At 49.4% G+C, this 27,702-nt stretch overlaps 9 protein-coding genes across 9 annotated transcripts; 5 read left to right on the top strand and 4 right to left on the bottom strand.

The window, feature by feature from the left end:
• Positions 1-1,211: 1,211 nt before the first annotated feature.
• Aspvir_000793 (putative C6 transcription factor) lies at positions 1,212-3,403 on the bottom strand (the record flags this gene model as incomplete). The annotated part of the gene is made up of 6 exons (XM_043265927.1): positions 1,212-1,599; positions 1,656-2,009; positions 2,061-2,234; positions 2,322-2,473; positions 2,529-3,125; positions 3,263-3,403. 6 exons carry the CDS (start codon positions 3,401-3,403, stop codon positions 1,212-1,214), a joined length of 1,806 nt encoding a protein of 601 aa, XP_043121862.1.
• Positions 3,404-7,086: 3,683 nt separating this feature from the next.
• On the top strand, positions 7,087-8,406 carry Aspvir_000792 (branched-chain amino acid aminotransferase, cytosolic; the record flags this gene model as incomplete). The annotated part of the gene is made up of 3 exons (XM_043265926.1): positions 7,087-7,501; positions 7,573-8,174; positions 8,230-8,406. 3 exons carry the CDS (start codon positions 7,087-7,089, stop codon positions 8,404-8,406), a joined length of 1,194 nt encoding a protein of 397 aa, XP_043121861.1.
• Positions 8,407-8,835: 429 nt separating this feature from the next.
• Aspvir_000791 (AAR2 splicing factor family protein) lies at positions 8,836-10,266 on the bottom strand (the record flags this gene model as incomplete). Its single annotated transcript, XM_043265925.1, has 1 exon — positions 8,836-10,266. The coding sequence occupies one exon, from the start codon at positions 10,264-10,266 to the stop codon at positions 8,836-8,838; it is 1,431 nt and encodes a 476-aa protein (XP_043121860.1).
• Positions 10,267-11,021: 755 nt separating this feature from the next.
• Positions 11,022-11,700, bottom strand: Aspvir_000790 (40S ribosomal protein uS11; the record flags this gene model as incomplete). The annotated part of the gene is made up of 4 exons (XM_043265924.1): positions 11,022-11,173; positions 11,234-11,394; positions 11,507-11,579; positions 11,634-11,700. The coding sequence occupies 4 exons, from the start codon at positions 11,698-11,700 to the stop codon at positions 11,022-11,024; spliced, it is 453 nt and encodes a 150-aa protein (XP_043121859.1).
• Positions 11,701-12,150: 450 nt separating this feature from the next.
• On the top strand, positions 12,151-14,179 carry Aspvir_000789 (prephenate dehydrogenase (NADP(+)); the record flags this gene model as incomplete). The annotated part of the gene is made up of 7 exons (XM_043265923.1): positions 12,151-12,245; positions 12,613-12,673; positions 12,724-12,835; positions 12,904-13,052; positions 13,111-13,710; positions 13,778-13,909; positions 14,021-14,179. The coding sequence occupies 7 exons, from the start codon at positions 12,151-12,153 to the stop codon at positions 14,177-14,179; spliced, it is 1,308 nt and encodes a 435-aa protein (XP_043121858.1).
• A 1,410-nt stretch (positions 14,180-15,589) lies between these two features.
• Positions 15,590-19,721, top strand: Aspvir_000788 (putative cytosolic regulator Pianissimo; the record flags this gene model as incomplete). Its single annotated transcript, XM_043265922.1, has 4 exons — positions 15,590-17,335; positions 17,388-19,226; positions 19,282-19,448; positions 19,520-19,721. 4 exons carry the CDS (start codon positions 15,590-15,592, stop codon positions 19,719-19,721), a joined length of 3,954 nt encoding a protein of 1,317 aa, XP_043121857.1.
• Positions 19,722-20,533: 812 nt separating this feature from the next.
• On the top strand, positions 20,534-22,213 carry Aspvir_000787 (putative ATP-dependent protease (CrgA); the record flags this gene model as incomplete). The annotated part of the gene is made up of 1 exon (XM_043265921.1): positions 20,534-22,213. The coding sequence occupies one exon, from the start codon at positions 20,534-20,536 to the stop codon at positions 22,211-22,213; it is 1,680 nt and encodes a 559-aa protein (XP_043121856.1).
• Positions 22,214-24,064: 1,851 nt separating this feature from the next.
• On the top strand, positions 24,065-25,671 carry Aspvir_000786 (RNA-binding protein; the record flags this gene model as incomplete). The annotated part of the gene is made up of 7 exons (XM_043265920.1): positions 24,065-24,117; positions 24,211-24,220; positions 24,290-24,367; positions 24,424-24,445; positions 24,526-24,578; positions 24,637-25,098; positions 25,162-25,671. 7 exons carry the CDS (start codon positions 24,065-24,067, stop codon positions 25,669-25,671), a joined length of 1,188 nt encoding a protein of 395 aa, XP_043121855.1.
• Positions 25,672-26,552: 881 nt separating this feature from the next.
• Aspvir_000785 (40S ribosomal protein uS9) lies at positions 26,553-27,336 on the bottom strand (the record flags this gene model as incomplete). The annotated part of the gene is made up of 4 exons (XM_043265919.1): positions 26,553-26,843; positions 26,937-27,008; positions 27,196-27,218; positions 27,291-27,336. 4 exons carry the CDS (start codon positions 27,334-27,336, stop codon positions 26,553-26,555), a joined length of 432 nt encoding a protein of 143 aa, XP_043121854.1.
• Positions 27,337-27,702: the final 366 nt, after the last annotated feature.

The raw sequence follows: 27,702 nt of genomic DNA, 5'->3' as shown, positions 1-27,702 counted from the left end.
AAAACCAACGAATTTGCTTTTCCTAAACTGGGACGTACCTATCTTCAGGCTATAGATGAGAAGCTGTGTGGCTTTATCTTCTTTATGTACAATCACTCGGATTACGACTGAGACTATTATCATCGATGAGACCTCTAAATGGATAGAAATCACAAGCATGCAGAGACTAGAGCAAACTAGCAAGCGGAAAGAGACTAGACCTTTCCGTGTATTATGACAAAAATAATTGAATTCCATAGCCAGGTCATTGAAGCTCTCCAAAGCTGCTCGAGTGAAGGAACATGCAGAAGTAGGCCTTGGATCACTCGCTGGACAAGACCTAAGGTAAGGAAAGCTCCAGGGGTTTCTCCGGGTTCAGTGCAACATCAAGTTTGTGTCCCAGGTGGAGTGCCATGTCCTGCACTGCTATTTTTGGGGAACAGACAGGATAGTGACAACGACATCCTGTAAAACCGTCTATTCCAGGAGGACTATTCTATGACGGCCCTACCATACGGGACAATTGTGAGTTGAGAATATGGTGGATAACAGGTAGTGTGAAGTATGGTATCGACTATGGATTAACGCTTGGATACATGACGCAGCTATTCAGCAATATTCGTAGAAGCTCCTACCTACCGCGCTTACATGCTGGATCCACCATACAATTTTCATGACAGGATACCATACCCAGTAGCTTCAACTCACCGTCCTCCCGCTGAGTAGCACACGCTGTCGTCCATATTCCATCCCTCCATTTCTTTGACACGAACTCGAAATGAATCTTCCAAGAAATAGGAAGCGAGCATTCCAAACAAAGTCCCAGTCATAGAGTTCACTGAATTTCTTGACAGTATCTGGTCACGCCAGTACTTCCAACCAAGGTCGCTGTTCTATCGTGACTGCCAAATGACACAGGAATCGGCCATGCTTCGTTTTTTGTATAACTTCGATATGATGGATGCTTTTCAGCATACACATCCTGTCTGATAACAGGAATCTTTTGTCAAGACTGACCGCTTCATGACGCTCGTTACTGAACGCGTTACCATCGATATCGATTTCAACTTCCGTCACCACCCTTCGTCTCCCGCCCCATTGGCCGGCCCCTTTCACAAGACTTCGACTCAGCACTATCCATTTGCTTCATCAGTATTCCATCTGCTTCGCACATTGGCTTACCTGGAGGTCGTCAAGTCGTCAAAGCATAATGGAGATGGATTACCCAGAGCCTAGCGCGAGTAACCGGCGGCCCTTGCGAAGGTATCAGCGCCCACGAGAGACTCAATTCTCACGATCATCTCCTCCACCTTCGTCAGCCTCCTCTTCAACGCGACCATGTACCGACACGTCTCAGCAAACAATCCTTGCGATTCCTCATCGCACAAGTCGGTGAGCAAAACAAGACAACTGCTGTTGATAGCGTCGAGCAGGTATCGTGGAATCTGTTCGAGACCGTAAGTCTGGCGCTGCTGACGCAGACAACAACCGATTTCTTTCGCAGCCCGAAGTCGAATTTTAGTCGCTTCTTGGATCTCTGGTGAGTTTTGTGGTTGTTCAGGCATCATGTGCTCCAAAAGAAAGCTGAACATCGACATGACTGTTTGGTGACACTTGATCCTGCAATTATGGGTGAGGACTTCGTTACTTCGTACTGACACAGGCCACATTCTTACCGCAGGAACGAGAAGTGTGGCATAATCTGATCTTCATCTTCCATAGCGCCCTTCAGATCTACGAGCCACGTGTCTAAGCGCGAAAAGAACACCCTCGCCGCTGCCCAGAGTCGCTCGACGGTTATTTGGAACACCTTTTCAAACAACAGCTCTTGGATGTCCACCGTAATCAGCGTTAGGTCGGCCAACTTCCGCATGGCATAACGAAGACGGGCCGGCTTTCTGACATAGTCAAGCCTGTTCGTAAGAGGGTATGGGCTCCACATGGTTTTGTCGCTAACTTCTTCCTCGCTGGACAGGTTGGAGTCGGGATGTTTTAAGGCCGACATTCTCTGTAGTTCCATAGATACCAGTCTGTCACAAAAGATCAGCCATGCATGCGGCACTGGATGCTTTCGGCCATACGAGTTCATGATATAAATTCCCCATGCAGTGATTGCTGTAACACGCTGAGATTGGACGGACCACCCTCTATGAGGTAGTGCTCTTGATGTCTGGAAGAGCCCAAAGTCTTGGGCAAGTTGCACACCTTGCTTAAGCATGAGCCAGCCAAGGTGACCCTTCCCTTGAGATTTCAAACTGATTCAGAAACATTAGCGTCTCGAACCACGAGTAGTGAAGTTAGAGGCGTTCCAGCTTCAAGAACGCTCAATGCAAGCGACGTACACATAACTCATCAGGACTACCGCCTGGATATTCGCCAGCGACGCTTGGCCTTCTTCGGCTCTCCAAAGTCTCTCTGCTTCCATAAAGAAATGGCGGCCGCGCGAAGCCACTTCTGAGGGAACAGCAAAGACATCAGGGAAATCAGAGTACAGCTGCCAAAGTCAAAAACCGAACGCTGCCTTGAACAGAGTTGGGGAGACATCGTACACTTGCCATGGCCAGAACACTGTTCACCAGTAACGGCGTACAGAACTCCGAGTCCGTCTTCCCTGCTTTCATATGCTCCAGAAACACCTTCTGATCCACGATCTGCACTAGTGGATTGTCCCAGGTAAAGTATAAAGAGACCAAATGCGAAACAAGTTGACCGTCATCGGTGACGGCTGTCCAAGGCTTAGCAGGGACCTGGACTAGAGGGATATCACAAAGCTTCTCCAAGGTTATTCGAGAGTGCATATCGATGTATGCGGGTTCCTGCGAGCCAGCTTGCGAGCTGGACTCGTCAGAACCACCTTTGAGGTCCTCGGAACTGACATCGCTTGGGTCTATGGTCGGCCCTCCCACGATGGCCGCAATGCTGTTCAGCGACGGAGAACCGCGTATGTGATCCAGGATTTTGTTTAATTCGGTCTCGTCTGGATTGCGAAGTGACTCAAGGAGAGCGAATAGCAAGCTTCGGTAATAGGACAACTCTTCGAGGTTTCGTTTAGCCGCGACCTTGCGCCTCAGGTCTAGGGACTCATCGAAGACGCATTCGGCATCCGTGATCTTGCAGGATGTACAGGGTGGTGGTCGGCCGCTGCACTGCAATTTTAAAAGAAAGTCAATGACCATTAGCTATGAGCTGGTGTATTTGAGTTGGTTGAAGACAAAGGAGGTTGGAAATAACGCGTAAAGATCTTCTGTTTCTGCGATTATAGCTGACAGAGAAAACCTCCTACCTTTCTTTTCGCCTGCTTACATGGTAAGCACGCCGTGGAGATCTTCTTTGGCCGTGATACGGTGGTGCTGTTCAGCGTAATGGGGCCTCGTGGCCCCGGCGCGAGGGTTGGAAGATGCTTGTCCTGATCATCGGATGCCATCTCGGGCCACATCCTCACTCTCGGCGGAAGGAAACTGTCTCATCACAGACGCGAATACAGACGGCCTCAGGGCGCAACATTACTCCATTTTTCTCTTCTTTTGATTCACTCCAGAAGAACCGCTAATTGCGGGACGATGCTTCTTAGGAAAAGAGGAATGGGATGATACTGACAAACAATAAGGGCTTGGCGGCAGTGATAACCCATCCAGACTCATGCAGCTTTCACTTGGACCAGAGAGCGAACTCCATTCGTGACGATCACAGTTTGCTCCAGACCCCAATTGTTATCGCGTCTCGCTTCCATTGACCAATCCTCTCGAAGTGCCGCAGCGACAGGACGGACGGACGTACTCGGTGTTGTGGACGTCGGTATGCAGTTAGGGGAGCCTCGTTGCAGATGCTGAGAAGCTTGTTGGAGGAAAGAGGACTGAACTACCGTCTACGGCCGATAGGAACTCTTTGTGGCAATATTTGAACGATGAGGGAAATCCAGAAAAGTAATGAGGCATAGTCATGGCGTTGGTACCGATACTCAACACAGCTTGCTGGTAACAGGCCTGGATTGGCTGGAAGAAGTTAAAACGCACTCAACCCAGCACGCCTTTTTTTGGCTGTGGTTCGAGCCTACTACTAATTCATATGTGGAACAAAGGCTAGAATTGCTAACAGTGATGGAGCCTCTTTTTTTCATGCTGAGGCAAAGTAAGGTACTAGTGAAACTACAGGCTATTTGAGACCCTTGTGAACAGTCTCTTGTGGGCAGAGATCGGGCTGTCCATGGACAGAGACCTGAAGCTCAATGCTTCAGGTCCATCAGTCAAAAGACAGCCTTTTCAAAAGGACTGGCTACACCATTCCTGTGGTACCCTCTATACAGCACCTTACAATGGGGTTTACTCAGCAATACTGTATTGACGCGTGTTTACTTGTTTGGCATCGCACTATGTCGATCAAGACGCACGAGCAAGAAATTCGACTTTGGTGAACAAACACACACTAACAGACAGGGACGTCCACGACTCACAGGTGCATAAATTAAAGATATTGATGGTCCTATCTACTAGTCATCTGGCAGTGGAGAAACATGGAAACTTGGAAAGTCGATGAGATAATAGGGCGGAAGAGACCACCGGATCCAAAACGCCATGGATAGTGTTGGGGTCGGGCCGCTATTCAAGTTGCGTTCGTTCTCATTGCTTGAGTCTTTTTTCTATCTTATGTCCGTCTACCTCAAGTCTTACATCAGCCCAGCCAGTCCATCTAGCTCGTGCGAGGGGTTTTCCAACGAGTATTGAGTATACACTAACCTAGCTTCCAAGTCGAGGTTCCCTCATTTGATGTCAATATGACAACCAAGCCAGACTTGCCCTTCTTCTTCGTCTCGGTGCTTTTTCATTTGGCTATCTTACTTTGTTCATCATGTGGAGTTGTGGAGCGTGGACTGCAGCCTTGCGTGGCAATCAGAGTCGCGGAAATAACAACCGAGCCGTTGCTAGGGACCTTAGGGTAGAGCCCGACCGCCAAAATGCGACTGAGCTGAGTTACCTCAACCACTAGTGAAAATGACCCAAAATATGGATAATGTACATGGCAACCATGCAACAGCAATCGTCCGTTGCCCTCATCGTCAATCTTACTGGTCGTTGAACAGGAACGTCACAGCCGTGGCGATACGTAACTTTCCCCGCATCTATCGAAGTAGTTCTTTTTGATTAACAAGAAGTATTAAGACAGAACTTCTTGGCCGTGTTATTCTCACTCCTCTTTACTGCGTCCTACAGCCTTTGGTGTATTTTACCTACCCGTAATACTATTTCCTTCACGAGTCGCCAATCCGATTACTTGAAGGATGACCGAAACAGGAAAATAGAAGTCTCCAGTCTCGACCTATCTTTCCAGTGTTGTACATAGCACCTAAACCTTAGGCCTTTGATGGTGCAGGATTGCCAGATCACATCAGTCCTAGCAGCAATCAATGGTGGATAATATGAAATCTTAGATCACGCTGAGATGATCTTTGCGTCAGTGATCATGGGTCAGGCAGATGTACGCATAGAATAGGTAGGTGTTTATGCACATCAATCCCTTTGCCGGCTTGGAAATTTACCTAGTGACTTGGCTTAATATTCATCAGCACACCCAATAATTGGGGAATAATCCTCGGCATCTAGTATATCCAGGTAGGGTAGGTAGCCACTACCAGCTCGAGCTCAGATACCCATCACTCTAGTGGACTTCAGTTTGGTGATGCGCAGGTAGATACCTTGACGAGTTTGTAGTGTGACAAGAGGCCAAGGCATCAAAGACTGCGGGGGATGTACGTGATGATCTCTGAACATCATGTTTGAAATGGTTTAGGTGAGATCGACACCTACCTCCATGAATTTGAGGCCCAGTGCTTGAGGGAGTGGTTGAGTCTTAATTGCTATACGCCTAGGTACATTACCAACGATTGAGCTCATTGACACCCAAGGTGCGTTGTTGTATACATCGCTATTCACTGCCAGGTCAAGGTCTGTACCGATGGACTGGTTTTGGCGAGAACCTTGCTCCAGTCCGACGGTGAAGGGACCGCTGTGATGAGTCTTGGGAGTTGGTATATCCATGGTTTAACTGATAAGGGAAAGGTCCGGACTCGCGATGGAATGATACGTGGTTCAAGCATGAAGATGTTCTCAAGTAGGTTGGTACCAACGAATCGGTCGGATCCTATTCCATTATATTCTGGGAGAGAAGTCTGACCCGTGAAGCTTATTTAACAGTGTCTGTCTTTGTTCTTCTGCAAGGTGCTCACATCATTTTCTGGTACGCTGGTAGTCGTTACCGTGCATCTTGGATTTGATAGAAGACAAAGAAACACACAACACTACTTTCTCGACTCAAATATTTGGTCTATCTCAACCTGAAGTCTTGCAGGAATCCAATCGTCTCCCTTGATAGCCGCTCGGCTAGAATCGGCAGCCTGTGCCATACTTCGAAAAAGAAGAAGGCGGTAAGTGCCATAGATCTCTCCGCCTACTACAAACGGCCTAGATATTGCCCATCTCTAGAGTCGCGCGATACCGGAAGTAGGCTAGCGCAGTTCAGTCCTATTGCTCCTGCAGGTCATCGACAGGGGAAGCGATGAAGCAGTTTTTGTTGCTGTTATGAAGAAAGCGGCTAGATAGGGGTGTTAATAAAGATAGATCTTCTCAGAAGCATCTTGTAACCACATTGAGAGACCTATCAAGAGGACATTACGGCTAGATCATCGCAATAGATTTCACTGCATGCTTCGGATATCGATGGCGAAGTCCCAGAGAATGGCTCTGCTCGGAAAGAAAACTTTTTGCTTTCGCCCCTCCCGGTTTTTCTCAATCGGAGAAAACATGGAGTAGATAGTTCATCATTTATATAGTAACAATCATCTGGACTCAGTCTAAGCAGGTTGTCCTCTTCTGTAAATTGGCATCGTTTGTTTGTATCCCCAGGCTCCGTTATCGCAGGCGGATTCAACTTGGTTCCTGCTGTTATAGTTTGGCACCATCGCCGGATCTGATAGTGACTCACAAGTCCCGACTGAAAGTCAATTGACCTCGAACCCCTTTCACCCCTCGCTCAAGTTTTGCAGCCGTTGTCATAACTGGGTTCTAGCGATAATACAATTTCAAACGTGTCAGCAATCACCACACCAATCCAATCATGGGTTCCATTGCGCAGACAGTACGAGAGCTTGATGCCTCGACCGTCAAGATAACTCGGTCCACCAACCTGCGTATGGTTCCTGAACCCGGTTCCCCGGAGGAACTCAGTCACTCGCACTGTACAGACCATATGGTCACCGTCAGATGGACTGTGAACAATGGATGGGAGACCCCCGAAATCAGACCATACGGGAATCTCAGCATTCCGCCGACCGCTGGCTGCCTGCACTATGCTACTGAATGCTTTGAGGGCATGAAGGTGTACCGAGGATACGACGGCAAATTGCGTCTGTTCCGGCCGGACTGCAACGGCGAGAGACTTGTCATGAGTGCCCAGAGAGCTTCTTTGCCCAGTTTCCGGTTTGAGGAGCTCAAGGTGCTCATCGCCAAGTTGATGCAGATCGATGGACCCCGTATGCACCCCTGCTTCAAAAGAATTCAGAATTCTTGACATGGACTAACACAAGGCTTTTCACCCCAATAGGCTGGCTCCCCAAGGACCAACCCGGTCGATTCCTTTATCTTCGTCCCACTTTGATCGGCAGCGGCCCTCATCTGGGCGTGCAAACACCCAAAGAGGCGCTTCTCTTCATTATTGCCGTGCCATGGCCTGACCCATCCAAGAAGCCCGTCGAGCCTGGCACCAAGCCCGGCCTGAAGCTTCTCGCCTCCCACCCTGACACAATCCGTGCCTGGCCTGGTGGCTTCGGTTACGCGAAGCTCGGAGCTAACTATGGCCCTTCCCTGTCAGCTCACGGTCAGGCTCAAGCCTTGGGCTTTGACCAAGTCCTCTGGCTCTTCGGGGAGGACCGTCAAGTGACCGAGGCCGGTGCTAGCAATTTCTTCATTGTCTGGGAGAACAAGGACACTGGCAAACTTGAGCTCGTCACCGCGCCCCTCGAGAACCAGCTTATCCTGGCCGGTGTCACCCGTCGTAGCGTGCTGGAGCTGGCGCGGTCGAGATTAGCTAAGCCCGTCGGAAGTCTAGCACCTGTTGATGTCGTGGAAAAGGCGCTTACCATCGGAGATGTCGAGCAGGCCTGGAAGGAGGGACGCATCGTTGAAGCATTCGTTTCCGGCACTGCTGTAAGTCAAACTTCTCTCGACAACTCTCACGCATCCTTTCGCTAATGCAAAATAGTACTTTATCACTCCTGTGAAGCTCGTCAGGAACGGCGATCTCGACATGGACATGGTTGATGCGGGCGTTGAGCGTGCAGGATACGCTGCCCAGATCAGATCTTGGTTGGACGCCATCATGTATGGCAAGGAGAACCATGAATGGTCTTATGTGATTGAGGGAGAGGTCGAAAATTAAGGTGGATGCATCCTTTCTTTTGCCAATAGACATAGACTCAAAAGTGGCAATGTGTTGCATGCGGGATGATGGTTAGAACGGAGTTTTCATGCTGAGCGTGCCAATTTCTACAGTTATGTACCGAGTTTTAGCTCTTGGAATTGTGAATACCGATTCAAATCTTTTTGTTGGCATGGGGGATTGACACTGACGACTGTCAAAATGCCTTGTTTTGGCTCGCCCTGAATGAGGTGTGAGCATGGTAGCTTGCCTAGAGAGTAACGGATCAATCTGTTCCCTCGGTCGCATAACTGCTTGTGGTATAGACGTTTTTCCAGTTACCCTGTAGTCGCTTACTTAAGATGCGCCGGTCAAAAGGGATCCGCGATGGCGTGTATAGAGTCGACTAAATTACATACTAGAGGGTGCCGTTAAGCAGAGGATACTCGGCTATGGCGTATCCACATTGTCCATGTCCGGATCCTGCGTCGTGTTCCCTTCGCCGAGATCGACAACGAGGGGAGCATACTCCCCTGTCTCGTCGTCTCCATCATCTTCCATCTCTAGCTCAACTTGCTCACCGTCCTCCAGCTGGACCATACCCCGTCGGACAAAGGCTTCACGATCCAATTCCCAGTCGTATTCGTCTTTGACCCATGTAGCCAGCTTGTCGAATTCAGCCTTCAGCGTGGGACCGGGGTTGTCGATGACTTCATATAGGGTTCGCCTGAACTTCATCAGGAGTTTGCGCAGAAATTCCCCGCCATCAGCTCCGTCAATATCGAACAGTCCACCTTCGACATCATCACACCGTTTGAGCTGTAGCAGAAGCAATCGGAGTACGCTCACCATTAAAGGCTGACGATCCTTTATTGCATTCTGGCAGGTCAAGACTAGTTCCAGCAATCTTCTCCATTGCTGTAGGCATGAGTAGTTCATTAATGTCATGACCATCAAGAAAGTGAATTGAAGTTCACCCAGGATCTGTGCCTCTCCCGTCTTTTCTCCACGGTCTCCACCACTGGAGTGTCGTTGAATCAGGTCCCCCAATGCCCATGAACGATCTTGTGCCGCTTCGGTCCTCTCCCGTCCAATAGCTCCTTCTCTCCATGTGCGCTTCAGGTCAACAGGAAGAAACGAGAATGCAGTTTCCTGCGCCCCAGTAACCTTGGCCAGAGCCTCTGAGTTGGGATCCGGAAGCCCTGGAATCTTATCACTATCTCTTTCTGCAGTGCTACCAGATGTCACCATCCACCGAGGCCGACCATCGACGTCCAGTTCAGGGTCACCAACAATCCGCGACAGAAGCCTTGGGGAAATATTGATCGTCAAGTCTGCCCAATCCTTTCTGCCCTCTTCCTCGTCATCTTCATCAATGTCTTCCTGAACAGGACCCTGCTGCTCCTGTTGAGACTGCGACTGCGACTGCGACTGCGACTGCGATGTCCGCGATGACGAGACACGACTGCGGTACCGGAACAGCCCACCACGCTGCCAAACAGCGCCTAAATTCGCTTTATGTCGCATCGCCTCCTGCCTGTCTGCATCGCTGCTTGCCCGCAGAGGCTCCAGTGTTTCTGTCTCCGAATTCCATTTCCACACGAAAATATCCGACCCCAAACTTCTGGATGACGGCGGTACTATGGTCCCATTGCGACTCTCGTCAAAGACGCTGATATCGCCAACGTAGAACCACCCCCCTGATCTTAGAGAAAGACTTTCTGTTGTTCCAGTGTATAAAAAGTGCCACCCATTCGGTAGGTCTCGTATGCCGTGAAAGTTGGCTGTTGATGTGAAGGTGACGAGATCAATGCCGACGAGGGTCTTTGGCGGAAGGTGGGGGACGAGGATGGTGGGGGAGGGCGAGAGAGGAAGAGGCATGGCTGTGGACGTGGATACAGTGCTATTCTTGTAAGTCCACCTTCAGCGAGCACTTGGAGAGTAAAAGCGATGTTTGTTCTAGTCCTTCAAATATCGTGATCCGGGATACAGATCTGATCCTTGACGTCAGGTCATGCCATCAACCGTCCTTCAGTGGAGTTGTCCGCGACAATGTCAAAGAGGCGCGCGATGGCAGAGTGAGAAGGATCTGAAGACTGGAATACTTTGGAGGGAGAATGATTGTGCTTGATGTGCTGGTTGAAAAGATCACAGGATGAATATAGTGGCTAAAGCTCCCAAAGCTCTTATCGAAATTTGAACTTCCGCGCGCACTAGCAATCACCGCGAAAGTGCCGCTTCACCATTCAACTCTCAGATCGAGTTAAGACTGATCTGCAAACTGATTTTGAATTCCCTCTTTACTTAAACTAACATCTGCATGATACGTAGACTGCTAGGATTTATATGGCAACCTACATCAACCTTCTACAATGATTCCACTACATCACGAAGCCCGAGTATGCTCCAATTCTGGTTATATTGGCAGAGATAGCTGCTATACTCGCTAACAGACTATGAGACCCCGAACCGAAGACAAAATCTTTTGGACATGAGAAAAATTGAAGACCAGGCGATAAGGGCCGTTCTTCGCGTTTATTCCATCCACATCCGCGGGCACAAGGCCCTGGCGGTAGCCTCCAGCCCAGCCATGCAAAGGAATTGCACAACCTGGACAAAGACACACCTGCACACGTCTACAGACGACGACCACGGCGACCACCCTTGCGACGAGTAGAGTCGGAAGGAGTGGGGGTCACGTCCTCGATTCTGCCAATTCTCATGCCGGAACGAGCAAGAGCACGGAGAGCGGACTGAGCACCGGGACCGGGGGTCTTGGTACCGTTACCTGTGGCATTATTAGCTTTTTTGTCCCCATCACACCGTCATCTAATGTTTCGCTACATACCACCAGTGGCACGGATCTTGATGTGGAGAGCGTTGATGCCGAGCTCCTTGCAGCGGGCAGCAACGTCCTGAGCAGCCAACATAGCAGCGTAGGGAGAAGACTCGTCACGGTCAGCCTTGACCTTCATACCACCGGTGACACGGCAGATGGTTTCGCGACCACTGTTATTTGAGAACCATGTTAGTTCCTTGTCTGAGAGGAGACCCCATTGCGCATCGCTCTTCGAGGGTATCAATGGCACGAGGCCAAAAGTTGCGAAGGTCAAAAACGAACCTCAGATCGGTAACGTGGACGAAGGTATCGTTGAAAGAGGCGAAGATACGGGCAACGCCGAAAACGAGCTTGCCTATACACGACTGTTAGTCAAGTATGCGCAAAATTCGCATTACCTCAAACATACCATCTCCGGCCAGAGGACCGAGAGAGACGTTCTCCTTGGCGGCAGTGGTGGTCTTCTTGGGAGGCATTTTGGGTGTGCTGGTCGTGGGATGGAATATGGAGCAAGAGAAGAAGAGAAAATCAAGAGACGCTGATGGAGTTGGATATACAAAAAGTGGAGATTGTGTGTGCCCTACGAAGGCTGCACCGCGCTGATTGGCCAGAAGTTAATTCGCGGCGGTCAAGCGAGTTGCAGCCTGAGCCAGAAGGCAGAAACACTAGATACAAAATGCTCGGTGAGACGGCAGCAGTCGGGCCGGTGGGCGGTGAGCCAGGAGCTTTTAAGCTGAGAGTCGAATTTTCCACCGCACTCTTAGACTCTCATCTCCTGGCAGTGCGGGCCTTTCTCGGATCACACTTTTCTTTGAATAAGACAGCATAGCCTGATGCTTCTAGCGATATCTGTGTTCTCTTCCGTTTACTGTCTTAGCTGCATTTTCGCTCATTCGTTAGCCTGGTGCAGCTAAATAGGAATCAATATGGTCCTTACCAAGGAAAATGCCATGATTGGCATCATTGGTTTGGGAGACATGGGCAAAATGTATGCCCAGCGGCTCAGTCTCGCAGGGTGGAGGTAAATCATCACTTTTCCCTATTGGCCACCATCATTCGCTTGTAATAGGTAAGACATCTTCTCTTTCTCTTCCTTTTTTTTTCCTTTTACATGATGACTTGAGTGCATTTGGCTCGAGCATGACCTGGCAGTTGCACCACTACGCCATTCTGGTATGTGGTTGACTGTCAGGTTGTCAATGATGTAAAATCTCAGCTACCTTTATTTCTTTTGTCTGAAATCTTCATGAAGGATTCCTTGGTTCTTAAAGCTCTGATATTGCCGTCCTCAAACTGAGTGCTAACTCTCAAGTTTCTCAGGTTCAATCGTACTCGTACTAAGTCTGTCCAAGCGGCTGAAATTCACTAACCACTATCTGTTTATAAAGGGTAAATGCATGTGATCTGCCTCAGAATTATGAACGTCTAAAGGAGGAGTTTGCTTCTCAAGTACGTCGTTTGCTCACAGCTAATGCTGTCCATACTCATCGTATATATAGCAAGGTGTCACTATACTCCCGAATGGACACCTGGTTTCAAGAATTAGCGATTATATTATATACAGTGTAGAGGCTGCTGTCATCGACAGGGTAGTTGCACAGTATGGGCCATGTATGTCCTTGTTCGAGCAAAGGATACCACCACCACTCTTAGTATCAATTTTTCTGACTTGTGGAAAGCAACCAAGGTCGGTGCGATCGTCGGCGGCCAGACATCCTGCAAGGCGCCTGAACTAGCTGCATTCGAGAAGCATCTTCCTCCAGATGTAGAAATCCTATCTTGTCATTCGCTCCATGGGCCCCAGGTCAACCCGAAAGGACAACCTCTGGTATGACACGCATGTCTTACTGGGAGTCTTTCCTACATAATAACACGGTTTGCTTTAGGTCTTGATTCAGCATCGTGCTTCAGATGAGAGTTTGCGGTTCGTCGAAGAAGTACTCTCATCGTTCGGTTCCAAATATGTTTACCTCACAGGCGAGATGCATGACCGGATCACTGCAGATACCCAAGCAGTTACACATGCAGCCTTTTTAAGCATGGGAACGGCTTGGCAAGCAAACAATCAGTTCCCCTGGGAGATGTCGCGCTGGGTTGGCGGAATCGAAAACGTCAAGATCAACATCACATTGCGCATCTATTCTAACAAATGGCATGTCTATGCTGGCCTCGCCATCCTCAACCCGGCTGCGAAAGAACAGATTCGCACCTATGCCCAATCCGTAACGGAGCTGTATAAACTGATGATCGGGGGACAGCGCGAGGAGCTGAAACGTCGAGTCAAGGCGGCCGGGGCGGCTGTCTTCAAGGACGGTACCGAGGGTCAGGAATTGCTCCTCAAAGATGAAGTCCTCGATCGCTTCTCCCTCTCGAACCGGCCTCGCGAGTATCACCCGCCGAACAACCACCTGAGTCTCCTTGCAATTGTCGACTGTTGGTCGAAATTGGGCATTGTCCCTTATGATCATATGATCTGCTCAACACCTGTTAGTGACGCTAATATCCTGTATTGCTTACACCGTTCCATGTTGAGTTGCTAATTGCTCTCCGAAGCTCTTCCGTTTGTGGTTGGGCGTCACTGAGTATCTATTCCGCAACCCTAAGCTCCTCGATGAGGCATTAGATACCGCAATTGACGACAAAACCTTTCGCTCGGACGATCTGGAGTTTACATTCGCTGCCAGGGTTAGTAGTCAATCTCGCCGGATGGTTCTATCGGCAGAGATGTCGTGGGCCAGGAGGCCTGATGCTGTCTTCATAAAGCCAGGGATACTGACGTATTGTGTACAATTATAGGCCTGGTCCGATTGCGTTTCATTTGGTGATTTCGAATCCTACCGTGATCGCTTCGAGCGAATCCAGCAATACTTCGCGCCTCGTTTCCCTGACGCAGTCAAGCTTGGGAACGAGATGATGAAGACGATCTTGGAGAAGACAGCGACGGGGACCCGATAAGCGCTTTGGAAGTTGATGGGAAACCATGATGATGTGATGAGCCACGAACGACAGAAAGAGGGCCTAGATAATACATCATACACCTTTTTTCAGTTACACTCGGGAAATGCCTCATAGATCTGAACATGTACGCCTCTGTATAGTCACTACTTGCCCGAAGTCTTCCTTTGTGAAGTTATCCATGAAGCAATCTTACTACTAACTTTCAGAATGGTCGAACCCTCGGCACCACCAGTTTAGTTCCTTTCATGCCTATCCCACGGCCTTATGCACAAGGCATATTTAGTTCTCGGTCAGATAACCATTGTGTTTTCAAGCGATGTCTGAGCTAAGATGAATGCGATGACAGCACTTAGATGGCGAGCGCTCTCTCACGGCGGTCATCTGCGCAACGGCGTCCATGGCTTTGCTTGGCTTTTGGCATGGAAGGCATCTTTGAAGGCCTAACAAGAATGTTTCGCAGGAGAGGGGTTAGGGGTAGGTAAGAAAAAAAAAGTTGGATAACTGGCAGTAGGAGCTACGGTGGGAGGCATCTTATGGTATATACCATCTACTGCCTATTATCGAATAACCTCAACACCACAAAACAGTGAATCGGAAGTTGAATAGCATACCACTATTGCTTCCAGTTATACTAGCTTCTTGTGACCCTATTGATAACTCCCTCTGAGTGTTGCGTCTGCTTCGGACCGACTGGTCTTCTAAATCTGAAGCTGGCAGAGAGCGCCTGGCCAGCCTCTCTTGTCTTGTATATTTTCCAACCAGAGTTGCATCAACGTCTGCAGAGCTCTGATCCCAAAAGGGCCGTCTTAGATTGGATATGCAGGGTCTATTTTGACACTCAAACTCAAGCCAAACAAGGTGCATAAATTATGGATCAAGTCTCAAAGGGGACTGAGAAGAAATGAGATCTATCACTTGTCGTACAAGCAAAACAAACCGATTAAGAGGATAGCGGCCTTAGGCGATAAGGTTGTCACCGAAGTTAGTCAGCCAGTGGTAGCCAAGACTTGAGATCCAGCTGGAAACCATCAACAGGGGAGAGTATAGTCCCTTCTTGAAGTATTCTTCGAACCTTTGAAGCGATACTATGATGCCGTTATTGTGATACCTACATCGAACCTCTGCCGATCTGGATAGCTTGCAGTACGGTCTTGTTTCAGCCCCAGAAAAGCTACCCCCCGTGACCGCGGCGCACGCATCCCCCCTCCCTTCGAACTCCTCATTCTCCAAACAGCGCCTCATTCTGAGCTGAAGTCAGTCACCGGCCTTTGTTTCCAAGACACACGTGTCAGTGTCATCCCTACAGCCTCGTGATACACCTCCTTCGAGCTCAATGCGGTCCTTCATCCTTTGTCTCTTGCGCGATAGGTGATACGCACTCTCCCACTTGCGACTAGATGGAGATCTATGGCGTCCGGATATAATTCAGGTTTCCCCGCAACGTCGATCCAGCACCGTGACCTGGGTGATGGACGGTCGTATGCCAGCCAGGAAGATGCCTCCGCAAATGGCAGCTGGGCCGAGACCGCGTCAAGACATGGGAGGAATGGTCGCTCGCAGTCTGGAAACAGTGCAAGTATCCGCCCTCGGGGAGGTTCTGGAGGCTCTCTAGCACCTTCCCTCGGGGGTCCTGGTAGTTTCAGCTCAGAGCTTAAGAGCATGACTACATCGCGGAGTGTGACACCCCGACCCGATGGTACCTACAGGCGACGAGGAAGCAGCAACGTTGAGTTGGATGAATTGTCGAGCACCGAGGAGCGCCAGGCTGCGATTCGCGATAAGATCGCCAAAGAGATGAAGATCAAAACGGGAACCGAGAACATGCTTGAGGCACTTCTGGCCAAGGATCCGAAACATACCAAGGATCAACGGTTGAGGGTGGAATCCGAACTGAGCTCGTCCAATCGCAAGCTTGCGGAGCTACACCATGAGCTCGAGGAGGAATTACTACGTGCGCAGGCGCCGTCAACTCCTCCGCGGAATCGCTTTTCGATGTCTCTTTTTCGGGGTAGCCCCAGGCGGTCGCCCTCCCGGAACAACGACCTCACGCTTGACGATGATCGATTGGAAGAAGCCGAGGCGGAGATGGAGTCTCCTACTTACGTCCTCGCGGAAACATTACAGGCGCTGGAGATTGAAGGGATGGCGCCAGATTACTATGTCGAACGCGCCAACAGTCTGGTCGAACTCTTTAGGCGTCACCCAACCCTAAAATACGACCTTGCATGGTCCGTCTTCGGCTTGCGCGTTCAAGTCATGCTCTTAAGTGACAGCAAAGAAGTCGTAGCGGCTGGCTACCGCTTGACTCGATACGCCATAGCTGATAGGAAATCACTTCAAATCATCCGGTCCCTGCACACAGATGAGCTGGTGATACTATCTCTAGTCAAGGAGAGCAAAGCTAGCATTGAGCGCGAACAGGCACTAAAGTTTGTCCGAGCTTTTCTGGATGTGAAAGACGGCGTGCACGAGATCTCGCGAGCTGTTGTGCGAACAATCGTCTCCATTGCTGAACATCATGAGGACCGCCTTCGAAACATATCTATTATGACCCTCGCTGAAATCTTGGTCAAGGATCCGGAGCTGATCGCCTATGCTGGAGGGTTTGCAACTTTGCACGATGCTTTGGCAGAGGGAACTTTTGGCGCATCGGAAAGTCTGATTGCAAGCTTCCTGCATGTTCTCGATACGCCACACAGCAGAAAACACCTGCAAGGAGGATGCGAGCTCGAGGCCGTACTCGCACCATTTACTGACTCCCTTTCCGACTCGGTTCATAATGGACGATTGAAATCGTCTGCCAAAGCCATTTCCGCAATGCTTAAAACATGGCCGGGGTTGATAATTCTTGCAAGACATGAAGCCAAACCCCTTCAATCCCTCCTAGAATCGCTGCACTACCCAGATTCACAGGCAAGAGATCTGATTATGGAACTACTCTTTGATGCCCTCCGAATCAAACCACCTTCGTGGTCATCTTCCTTTCTCGCAGGCCGCCGACTCACCACGTACGGGAGAGTTGCTAACCTCAGATCTGAATCTGACGCAAAACCAGTCCGCGCATTTTACGACAGCAATGATGATAGGTTTGATTTGACTGCGCACTTTTCGACGTTGATTCTCGCGACGCTGATTGACGCCGGACTTTCAGAGGTGTGCTTCTCATGAATCTTTCTCCTTCCGTACATACTCTAACCAGGAACAGTCTCTTTCAGATCTCATCGAGGAAGAAACAGATCAGTCACTCAGACGGAAAGCTACACTGCTTCTGACAGAGGTGTTAAAGTTGGCACACCATTCCTTACCTCAATGTATCAGCGCAAAACTCCAAGTTCTTCCACATTTACTCCCACCGGCCGTCAAATATGATGTTGAGAACCACGACGTGTGCAGCTCAACCATATATCAAATAGAGAGCATAAACCGAACGTTAGCTCGCTCGGTAGGCTTCTCCAATGGAGCAGGGCGTTATAACGTGGATGTGGACATCTCTGCATCACTACTGTCTGGCGACCAAGGCAAAGATCGACTGAGTCCCGCCATGGATGAGACACAATTCCGCAATGCGATATTGGAGACAAACGTGCTGAATACTGTCAACTACATTAAATGGAAATGGGATCTGATCCATCGTATTGTCGAAGGGCCCCTAACCAACCCGAAGAGACTAGACGAGGCCATAAAGGGCTCAAAGTTTATGAAACGGCTCATAGGATTCTATCGACCTTTCAAATACAGATTTTCTATGGTTCCCAACACCAAGCCGAATCAGCGGTATATCAGGACTGGATGCGCGTTGATGCGCACTCTAGTCCAAGTCCCAGAAGGAACAAAGTATCTGGCGGAGAACAAATTCTTAAGGCAGGTTGCTGAATGTCTCGCACAGGTGGACCGCATGAGCGGACTGACCTCCTCCTCGCCTCTCTTTTCGCGAGAGCAGATGGCTACCACGTTGAGCGGAGGATACTTTGCCATGTTAGGAACCCTAAGCGGCGACCCCAACGGCCTTGCCATGATGGAGCGATGGCACATGCTCAACATGTTCTACCATATAATTGAACTTCGGGATCGGGACGATCTGATTCAAACTCTTTTGGGTAACCTCGACTATAGTCAAGAAAGCCATTTGAGAGTTCTGTTGTCTAAAGCTCTCACTACTGGTTCTAAAGAGATCCGCATATTCGCGACGAAGCTGCTGCGGAAATACGCAGTCGGAAATGTGCATCTTTCCGTTCAAGGGGGGCTGGGTAGAGCGGACTGGGTTGTTAAGCTGTTGGTAACCCAGCTGTACGATCCTGATGTCTCCGTGTGCCAGGTGGCCGTCAAGATACTTGAGGAAGCGTGCAACCAGCGAGACTACCTTGAGTATGTTGTCAAATGCCGACCTTCGCTCGATCACCTCGGCGAAATTGGGGCACCTTTACTTCTACGATTTTTGTCGACATCAGTTGGCTATCATTACTTGGACGGCCTCGACTACATCACGCAAGAAATGGACGATTGGTTCTTAGGCCGGAACGACGCCTACGTTGGTCTCGTGGAAGCTGCGCTTTCTAGAGCCTACGTTGACCAACCCCGCAGAGGGAGCTTTGCGCCTGAGGATTTCGTGGATTTGCAGGACATTGGTGTTGTACCGCCGCATTTCTACAGAGAACTTGCGAGGACGAAAGAGGGATGTCGACTTCTGGAACAATCGGGCCATTTTAGTGAATTCGCTTGGACTATTCGAGATTTTCGATTGGACGAAGAAGATACCGAGGCGCTTCTCAAAGTCAAGGGCTGCCTCTGGGCCGTCGGCAACGTTGGCTCCATGGAATTGGGAGCACCGTTTCTCGAGACGGACATCGTTCAGCAGATTGTGAAGATTGCCGAAAGCGCTGAAGTCTTGACGATGCGGGGCACTGCCTTCTTTGTTCTTGGCTTGATCTCTCGCAGTCGACATGGCTTGAAAGTACTCCGGGAAGCTGGATGGGACTCCGCAGTCGATCAAAAAGGGGACTCGATCGGGCTGAGTTTGCCCACGGACTTCAAAAAGCTGTTCTTGGTAGGTAATTTATTAGCAGCAAAGGCTTCCAAGGTATACTGAACAGTGATCGCAGGTCGATTTCCCTTCTCATTCTCGGCCGGTTGAAGCCAAACGCTTGTCTCATGAAAAATTCAAGGCGGCCACGACCGATCCAGATCCTGCCAATCAGAAGATCTTGAAGCTAATAGTCGACATGGGCAATACAGTTCTATCCAAAAGAGCAGCCACAGATCTTCATAAGTAAGTCGATCAGGTGTCCGAGACCACGGTTATCTCGATTAGAAATGAGGCTGACATATGTCAATCTGTAGCATTAAAGCGAAAGATCCGGATCGATTTCGCCAAGCTCACCTATTCCGCAAGGCTCTCAGTATCCTCGAGGGTCATCACTATCGACTACCGGCACGACGCTTCGCCCTTGATCTGTTTGACAAGAGTGTAATGCGACGTATCGTGCTGGAAGAAGACTCCGACATTGATTCCGAGACGGCCTCATCGCAAGAATCCGATTGATGGACTGTTTTATGGCTGGACCACCCGTCTTGGGCCTTTGTAACCTTTCCCTCATCATACGCAAAATCATCATCGATACATATCTCTTCCCTCCCCCTCCTCTCATTGAATGTGAATGACGACGATGGTTATGAACCACACTATTGCATTCCTGATTTCAAGGTTAGGCATTTTATGCGAGATGCTACGTTTTCTTCCTGAGTACCCCCTTCTGTCTTGGTATGGCGTTCAGGCATGTCCAGTCATGAGCAACGAAAGATATCACCATGTTATGTTCTCTTATACTCTCGTGACTCCGCCCGATCTCCACATCTGCTTGAGACCAGACTCCAGAACGACTGGGGAAAAGGAATTCAACAGGCGGAGACTTGATCAACAGTTAAGGGCCCAGGGGTACTCTTGGCTTCAAGCTCCTCATCGGCTCACGACGTGTCTCACAAGCAATTCTGTACATACAATACACATCCCATCCTTTATGCAGCATATCCAGCATGAATGAGCTACTACTGATACTTCTGCGATCGTGCTTCTGAAACTTTTTCAGTCCAATATGATGTAGCTTAGCTTTCGATCTCAGATTGGCTGGAACCAAGAATGAGTGGAGTGACTAAATCTCGGGATGGCCGAGGCCTTATGCCTCCGCAGTCCTTAGGCCTTAGCACCCCAACATTGATCTGCTTTAAGCTAGTCATCCATCACCTCGTGCCATCTGCTCCAGCAATCTTTACTAAGATAGTGAAATATTCAAAACTACTTACACCGTAAATATTCGTCACACTCACTCGTTGTGATCATAACCTGGCCCAGCACCGATGGAAAATGACCGAGTGACCTCTTCTCCACACTCTCCACATGATGGAGATACCACTTCCGCCAGGGCCGCACCTGCGAACCCCGACAGCTTCACGACCCCTCAGCCCATCCTAGCGCATTCTCTCATACGTTTGATTCAATGCTCGCACTGTTTGCGGCCTCTCCGGTCGCCGCTCAAGCTGCCATGTGGGTATACCTTCTGCCGAGCTTGTCTTCCCCCGCTTCATGAGCGGAGGGGAATCACGTATCCGGCAGACGAGGGACGGAAGCAAGCCTTCAGATGCTACTGGAGAGGGAAGCATAACTGTCATGGGGAGCATTGTGTGGGCGACTGTGGGGTCGATGTATTGTTGAGCAGGCTTGTGGATGTCTTTGATGCAGCCCTCGCGCATACTGCGGCGGCATCAGATACGAGCAATGAGCGAGAGGGTGGGCTTCGGATGACCTGGAAGGGCCTTAAGGACCAGGAGCTAACTCTGAACTGTGCGGACATCGGTCCCGATGTATTGAGCGGAATTTACAACTTGGTAAAGCAGGGACGCTTCGATTACGATGCGACGGAGATTATATACAAGAGAGCTCTCGAAGACTGCTCTGGAGAGGTTGACCAGTCAAGTGCACTATTTGAGCGATTGAAAGATTCCATCCGGAATGAACTGGACTGTCAAGTCTGTTACTCGCTAATCACAGACCCGTTGACCACGCCCTGCGGCCACACGTTCTGCCGCGGCTGTGTTGCAACGGTCTTAGATCATAGTGATCTCTGTCCTATCTGCCGACGCAAATTGAACATGTCTTCGACCATAAATTCTGAGCCTGTCAATAAGAGGATATCCGACATTACACAGCTGTTTTTCTCGGACCAGATCACTTCACAGAGGCAGAGTCTGGCTGAGGAGCGGTCTGATTCAGATGCTCCAACCGTTCTACCCTTGTTCGTCAATTCTCTATCATTTCCAACTATGCCGACCTTCTTGCGTATCTTTGAACCTCGCTACTGCCTTATGATACGAAGAGTCATGGAGAGTAGAGATCACAAGTTTGGAATGGTCCTGTATAACCGCTTAGGACGACCGCAAGGACAACTGGGAGCATCCCAATTCATGCAATATGGGACAGTTCTTAGGGTTGAGCGCTTTGAACCCCTTCCTGGTGGCAGAAGCTTGGTTTTTGCCCACGGGGTATCGCGTTTCAAGGTCATCAAATCTCGCATAGTGGATGGCTACCACGTTGGTCAAATACAGCGTGTTGACGATATTCCTATCACAGAAGAGGAAAATTTGGAGTCCTTGGAGACGTCGACCATCTCCCGTCGTTTAACAGAAGCCCAGCCATTTAAACAGCCACTGGACTCCATGTCAACGCAGGAACTGTTTCAGTTGGGACTGGACTTTGTACGAAAGCGGCGGGGCGAAGGAGCCAGATGGCTGCACCCACGCGTCTTGATGGCCTACGGAGATATACCTTCGGATCCAGCGCAGTTCCCCTGGTGGCTTGCCTGTGTTTTCCCAGTATCTGAAGAGGAAAAGTACGCGCTTCTGTCAGCAACAAGCGTTAGGGAGCGGCTGAAGATCACCGCACAGTGGGCTAGAAGGGCGGAGGCCCGGGAGTGGTATGTCCTGAAGTGCCCTTACCAGTTCTCAATCAAACCCCCGGAAGACACTTTATACTCACTTTGACACCTTTTTGGTCAGGTCCACTCCACAATCGTTCGCCTCTCTCTTATGACTAGCCGTCCCGCTTCTTGTCTTCGGTCTCATTCCCTTGGCTCTAGGCCCGATAACGTCGTCCACGTCAGTGCTTTCTGCAAATGTTCTCACTTCTTTTTCGCCTTTCTCCTTGTCTGTTTCCGTGTCATTCGGTTCCGCCAGCCCTGCTACATATGAAAGCAATCCACGGAGGACTGCGACTCAGGATGGTGAATCATATCTTTCACAAACCATCCTTATTGGCATTTTCCTCGCCACCTTTCTCTTCCAGTTTGTCGCCAATTTCGGGCAGATAATGAGAATCAGACGAAGGGAAGCAGTAGATACTAGGCCAAACATAGAGCAACAACCGGAGCCGCCAAGAGCTCCACAAAGGCCACAGGACGATGATGAGAGAGAGGTTCAGGCACAAACAGCAGATACTGAGTAGAGCCTCTGATAGAAAACCCCTCGCCTGGACGTTCACGCAGGAGAAAAATTGAGATTTCAACACATGCCACATTCTTCAATCGCTTTAATGGATGTGATGGTAACAAGGGAGCAACCCCAGGCGCAGCCTCACATCCAATCTCATTTTGGCTGGAAATGGACTTGTCTGACGATCATTAACGCATCGTGCAATCTGTGCGTAGCGGTCAGCTAGGCAAAATCAGACGTCGTCATGATGTGAGACCGTTTGAGATAGTCGTTCCGTCGATTTCTTATTCTTTCATATACTGTTCCATCAGCAGTTCGCAGGAGAACACTCATCATGCCAGCTGAATCCCACGACCGCCAAATATGTCATGCTAATTCTCCATATTCAAAGTTTCACACTTTGAAAAGACTGTTTATCTTTATATTCCAACTGCGGACATTTCTCAAATCTCTGGGTCGCTGCGCAAATCTGTTCACTACCGCTTTTTTTCGGATCTAGGTTGCAGGAAAATCCTATCAGCTATCGTGTCAATTTTCTTGACACTGGTTGTACAGAATACTGCAATGAGCGTGAGCAATGGAGCATCCGCAGTGAGGCGATGAGCTTTGTGGCTGGTGATAGTCGGATATGCAATCGTAGCAAGCAAGCGCTTTGCGTCCGCTCACCGGTTGTGCATTGCCGCCAATGGGAAGAGTTGACAGATCATAGGGATGGTGGAACTTGCTTTTCATTGATGCAAAGGCCTGCGAACCATGTCTTTTTTGGAGATACCAGTTGGTCTGACTTGTCCAGCGCCACTAGACAGGGTGAGTCTGGGAAAAGTGAGTGTCGGGTCACACAGCGCATTTTCAACGTTTGAAAGAGAGAGAACAACATAGCAGATTGATACTTAGATTTGGCCTACCTCTGAGTAAATCGATGAGCTCCGTAGTACGTAGATAGTCGTGATGATAGGTAGTCTCGTAGGTTAGCAACGGCCATCGATGGACTCACCTTGGATTGCTGTTTCATCAAAACAATAGCGGGAGTAAGTATGGCAATAGACTCAAGCTGTTCAAGCTGCCCAAGATAAGAGGGTGTGAAGAGAACATGAAGAAAATCGAAGTATACTTTGAAAACGAACAAATGAGCAACTGCCTTGGTCATCTGGTCGATCGCTCCTGCAATGTCAACGTGGGGTTATTGAATGATTGCGATATGCCTGTCTCCAGAGACGAGGAGATTAGGTATCTTCTTGTCTTTCTCTTTTATGCACCTTGTCTCTGCCTAAACCCTTTTCTACCTTCCTTTATCTCTGATTTGGCTGAAAGCATCTACTTATTTGATGCCTTTTTTAGTTCACTGGTTTGCTTCTTCCTTCATTCTCTTTACTCCATCATCAACTAACTCTGGTACTAGATACAATGTCTTCAATCACCTCGTATGGAGGTCTCTATTCTAGGTCCTTTGGTCAGAAGTAAGCACTCATGCTCCATTTTGTCATTCACCTCCGCTATAGCATGTCATAAGAATCAGAAAGGAAAAATAATAGTACTGACACTTCTGACAGAACTGAAGCTGTGAGTTCATCCTATCTTCTGCGCGAGGGTTCCTTGTCCCGGCTCATGCTCGCGTGACTCTTGATCTAGCAAACTTCACCTCAAAATGGTATCAGCCTGCTCAGCGCAGATTATGTGACTATTCTGAAATCAGAATACCAGCAGCTGGTAAGCTACAGAGCCATCGTCCAACCGCTATTCAGCGCCTTTGCTAATGAATCTAGCTGCAAGCATCGAATCATCTCAGTGAGTCAACACATCCTACGCTGATTGGCGGATCATAGTGCCATATTGCAAGCCCATATACTCATCTAAGCACCATACAGAGAAGCTGAAAGACTCTCTTTTGGGCGGGGGTCTGTCTCAAGAAACTCTTGATGTAGGATTGCATACCAAGTCATCACAGCCGTGCACTTGCTGACCACTCTCTGTTTCAGATCTTGGTTTACGGTGCAGACTTTCCGTCTCAGCCCTCCGAAGATGCTGATGGGCTCCATGAACACAAGGCTTTCGATGAATTCGAGAAGCATCCTGTTACTCAATTCAAGAGGTCCAATGATCATGAAAATGCTGCTCATGAGATCGGCGAAATTTATGAGGAAGATACCGAAGATGATGGTATCGTTTCTCCAAACAGTGACGAAAAGGATGACTATGACGAGTCGAGAAGCGCAGATTCTGTTTCTTCCCCAGCAGCCCAACGCACAGTCTTCATTCGCGGCTTATCGGACCGGGCCACTCATCAAGATGTCGTTGATGCAGTGAGAGGCGGTGCTCTGCTGCATCTTTACCTTCGGGCTCGGGATCACGCCGCTTACGTCTCGTTTGTTGAACCAGCTGCCGCTGCCGAATTCCTGCAGCACGCAAAAACTCATGGCTGTCATATTGCCGGGAAGCGCGTAAGAAAGCCCATCGAAGCCGTTGCACATGTACCCGTAACTAATCACTCCTCATCGTCATAGGTCGAGGTCTCATGGAATGACCGGCAATTCTACCTTCCCCCCTACGTCGGATCGAAGATCAGGAATGGCGCAACTCGGAATCTAGTGATCTACAATGTGAATGCAAATATCACCGAATCACTTATCCGGACGGACCTTGAGCATATTCACAACCTGATTGTGATCGCTGTGAAATTCAAGCAAGGCAATGCATACATCTCCACGAACTCCGTTCACAATACACTATTTGCTCGGTCCTGCATGATGTCTCGAGGCACTTATAAGGGTATGCGCATTGGATTTTACCCTGATGAATGCGCAGGGCTACCGTCCAAGCTTCCCGCTGGCCCAAAAAGAGAAGTGCAACCACCTTCAAAGAAGTCATTGTCAGCTTCAAATCGGTTTCAACTTCTTTCCCTTGATGGCTCCGGAGACGATGATGTTGAGAACCACGAGAGTCTACCTGGCGCATTGGGTAGCCAATGTTTGAACGGTGGCATTAGCCTGGTGGAGAGTAGAGTCTCAGCCTAACCAGCGGTGGCTGACTGGCATAGTTGTTTCGAAAGAAAGATGCATGCTCAAATAGCCAAAGTGCGTTCATCTCTCCCTTGCGCTCCCTTCATGATGTTGCCTTTCATGAGCCGATCTCGAATGTGACAAAGTATTCAAAATATCTTGACTGAGGGAAGTTAGTACGGCAGGTGGAGCTTCCTCCAATTGGTCTCGTGCGTATTTAGTGAATGCGGATGCGGAACTTTCTCAGTGATGCAGGGACGCGCAGCATTGTTTGAGCAGGACCGCCTCTGGTAGGCAGGTTTCATCCGTTGCTGAATGCTAAGCGTCCATAGGATATGGCGTTTGTCGCGTCCTTCAGCATCCGATACTTCTCTACATATGTATGTGACGGGAGGTTCCCAATTCGGCATATACTGCGACGCAAGTTAAGTGCAAATAATTTCTAGCAAATTGTAGAATTAGGTCATGAACGATCATAGGCAGAATGGTGTTTGAATTTCCGCGTCTTGTAACGGTAGAAAGGCATCAAGACAACTGCACCTTTCCTGAGTCAGTCCTGGCCACAGTATATCCGAAAATTGCATTCCTTTTTTTGGTCCAGACCCATACAGATAGAAAGATGACCCAAACAGACAACGCAGGATAACTTCCGCAACGCTCATCTCTGTTTAAGGACAGATGGATGACAAACAAGAAAAATGGGTAATATTTCAGATTCCTGGCCTATACTAAATCCATCCGAGACAGAGCCAGTAACCCATTCCACTGCCACAACCAAATTCGAACCTTCTTCGATTGCCCAGTGGGATTGCACCATGATCTCCTCCCCAGTACACCATGAGAGAAACACAACACCATTCTGCGCTTTTTCGTGGCTTTTTGTTTGGCGGGGTCGTTTAACGGTAGGATTTCTGGTACCTGGCACGGGCACCGCGACCACCGAACTTCTTGGGCTCCGTACGACGGTTGTCGGCGACGAGCAGTGTGCGGTCGTACTGAACAAAAGCCTGCTTCAGCTGGTTCTTGGAGTGCTCATCGACGTACTTCTGGTAGTAGGCGACGATAGACTTGGCGATGGCCTGGCGGATGGCGTAGATCTGGGAGGTGTGACCACCACCGGAGACACGGACACGGATGTCGACACCGGCGAACTTGTCAGCGCCGACGATCAGGAGAGGCTCGTAGACCTATTTGCATTGTCGTCAGATTCTGTTTTTCCTTTTTGTCCTCTTTCCTTCGCAAAACAATGCGACCCTTTCGGATGGGTTTTGTAGTCGTACCTTGAAGCGGAGGATCTCAGGCTGGACCAGGCCGAGAGGCTGGCCGTTGACCTTGATGAGACCCTTGCCTTGCTGTTGATAACACAATTCTCAGCATTTGTTCTGTTGTTTCCATGCGAATGCAAAAGCGGATCCTCCATTTTTATCCTCCAAATCAACCCTTCTCTTTTTCATGTTCCGGACATTCCAACTCGATAAATCACGCAGTTTGCCAAATGGGGCGACATCATAGGGAAATGGGGAAAATTTCTCCTCATACCTTGCAGTGGGCGACAGCGGTGGCTATACAGATAATTCCCAGTCAGTGATCACGTTTTCTTCATCACCGAGTTCTGTCCCTTCTGAAAAACTTACCCGTCTTCTTCTTGCCGAAGCATTGCACACTCGGGACGGAAGCCATGATGTGTAGAATGGCCCTTGTCGGTGTCGAGAAGGAGTGTGCCGGAGGGTGGGTTCGAAGGGGGGTTGGAAAGTTGTCGTCGTCGCAGGGCTATATTTCTCGCGGCGTTTCGATTCGAGATGGGCAGAATCCGTGCGGACAAACTCGCTTAGTGCGCCGCGCTAGTGCCGTTCTAGGGCTTGTCGGGGGGCTGTGGTCACGTGAGACTAGAGCCTGCGGGAGTCGGCGATGGAGTTTGGAGTTTGGACGTAGGGAGCGGACTCAAGCGGAGGTTTGCCGGAAGGTTGGAACACTTGGGCATCAGAATTCCGGGGACTTCGTTATAATTCAGTCTTGATTTTTCAATCAATTGTTCTGATATCGGCT

This window comes from Aspergillus viridinutans (genome assembly GCF_018404265.1).
Source record: "Aspergillus viridinutans IFM 47045 DNA, scaffold_1, whole genome shotgun sequence".
Taxonomy (NCBI): Eukaryota; Fungi; Ascomycota; class Eurotiomycetes; order Eurotiales; family Aspergillaceae; genus Aspergillus; species Aspergillus viridinutans.
Note: the sequence above shows the minus strand (reverse complement) of the source record. Positions and strands in the feature narration are given on the sequence as shown.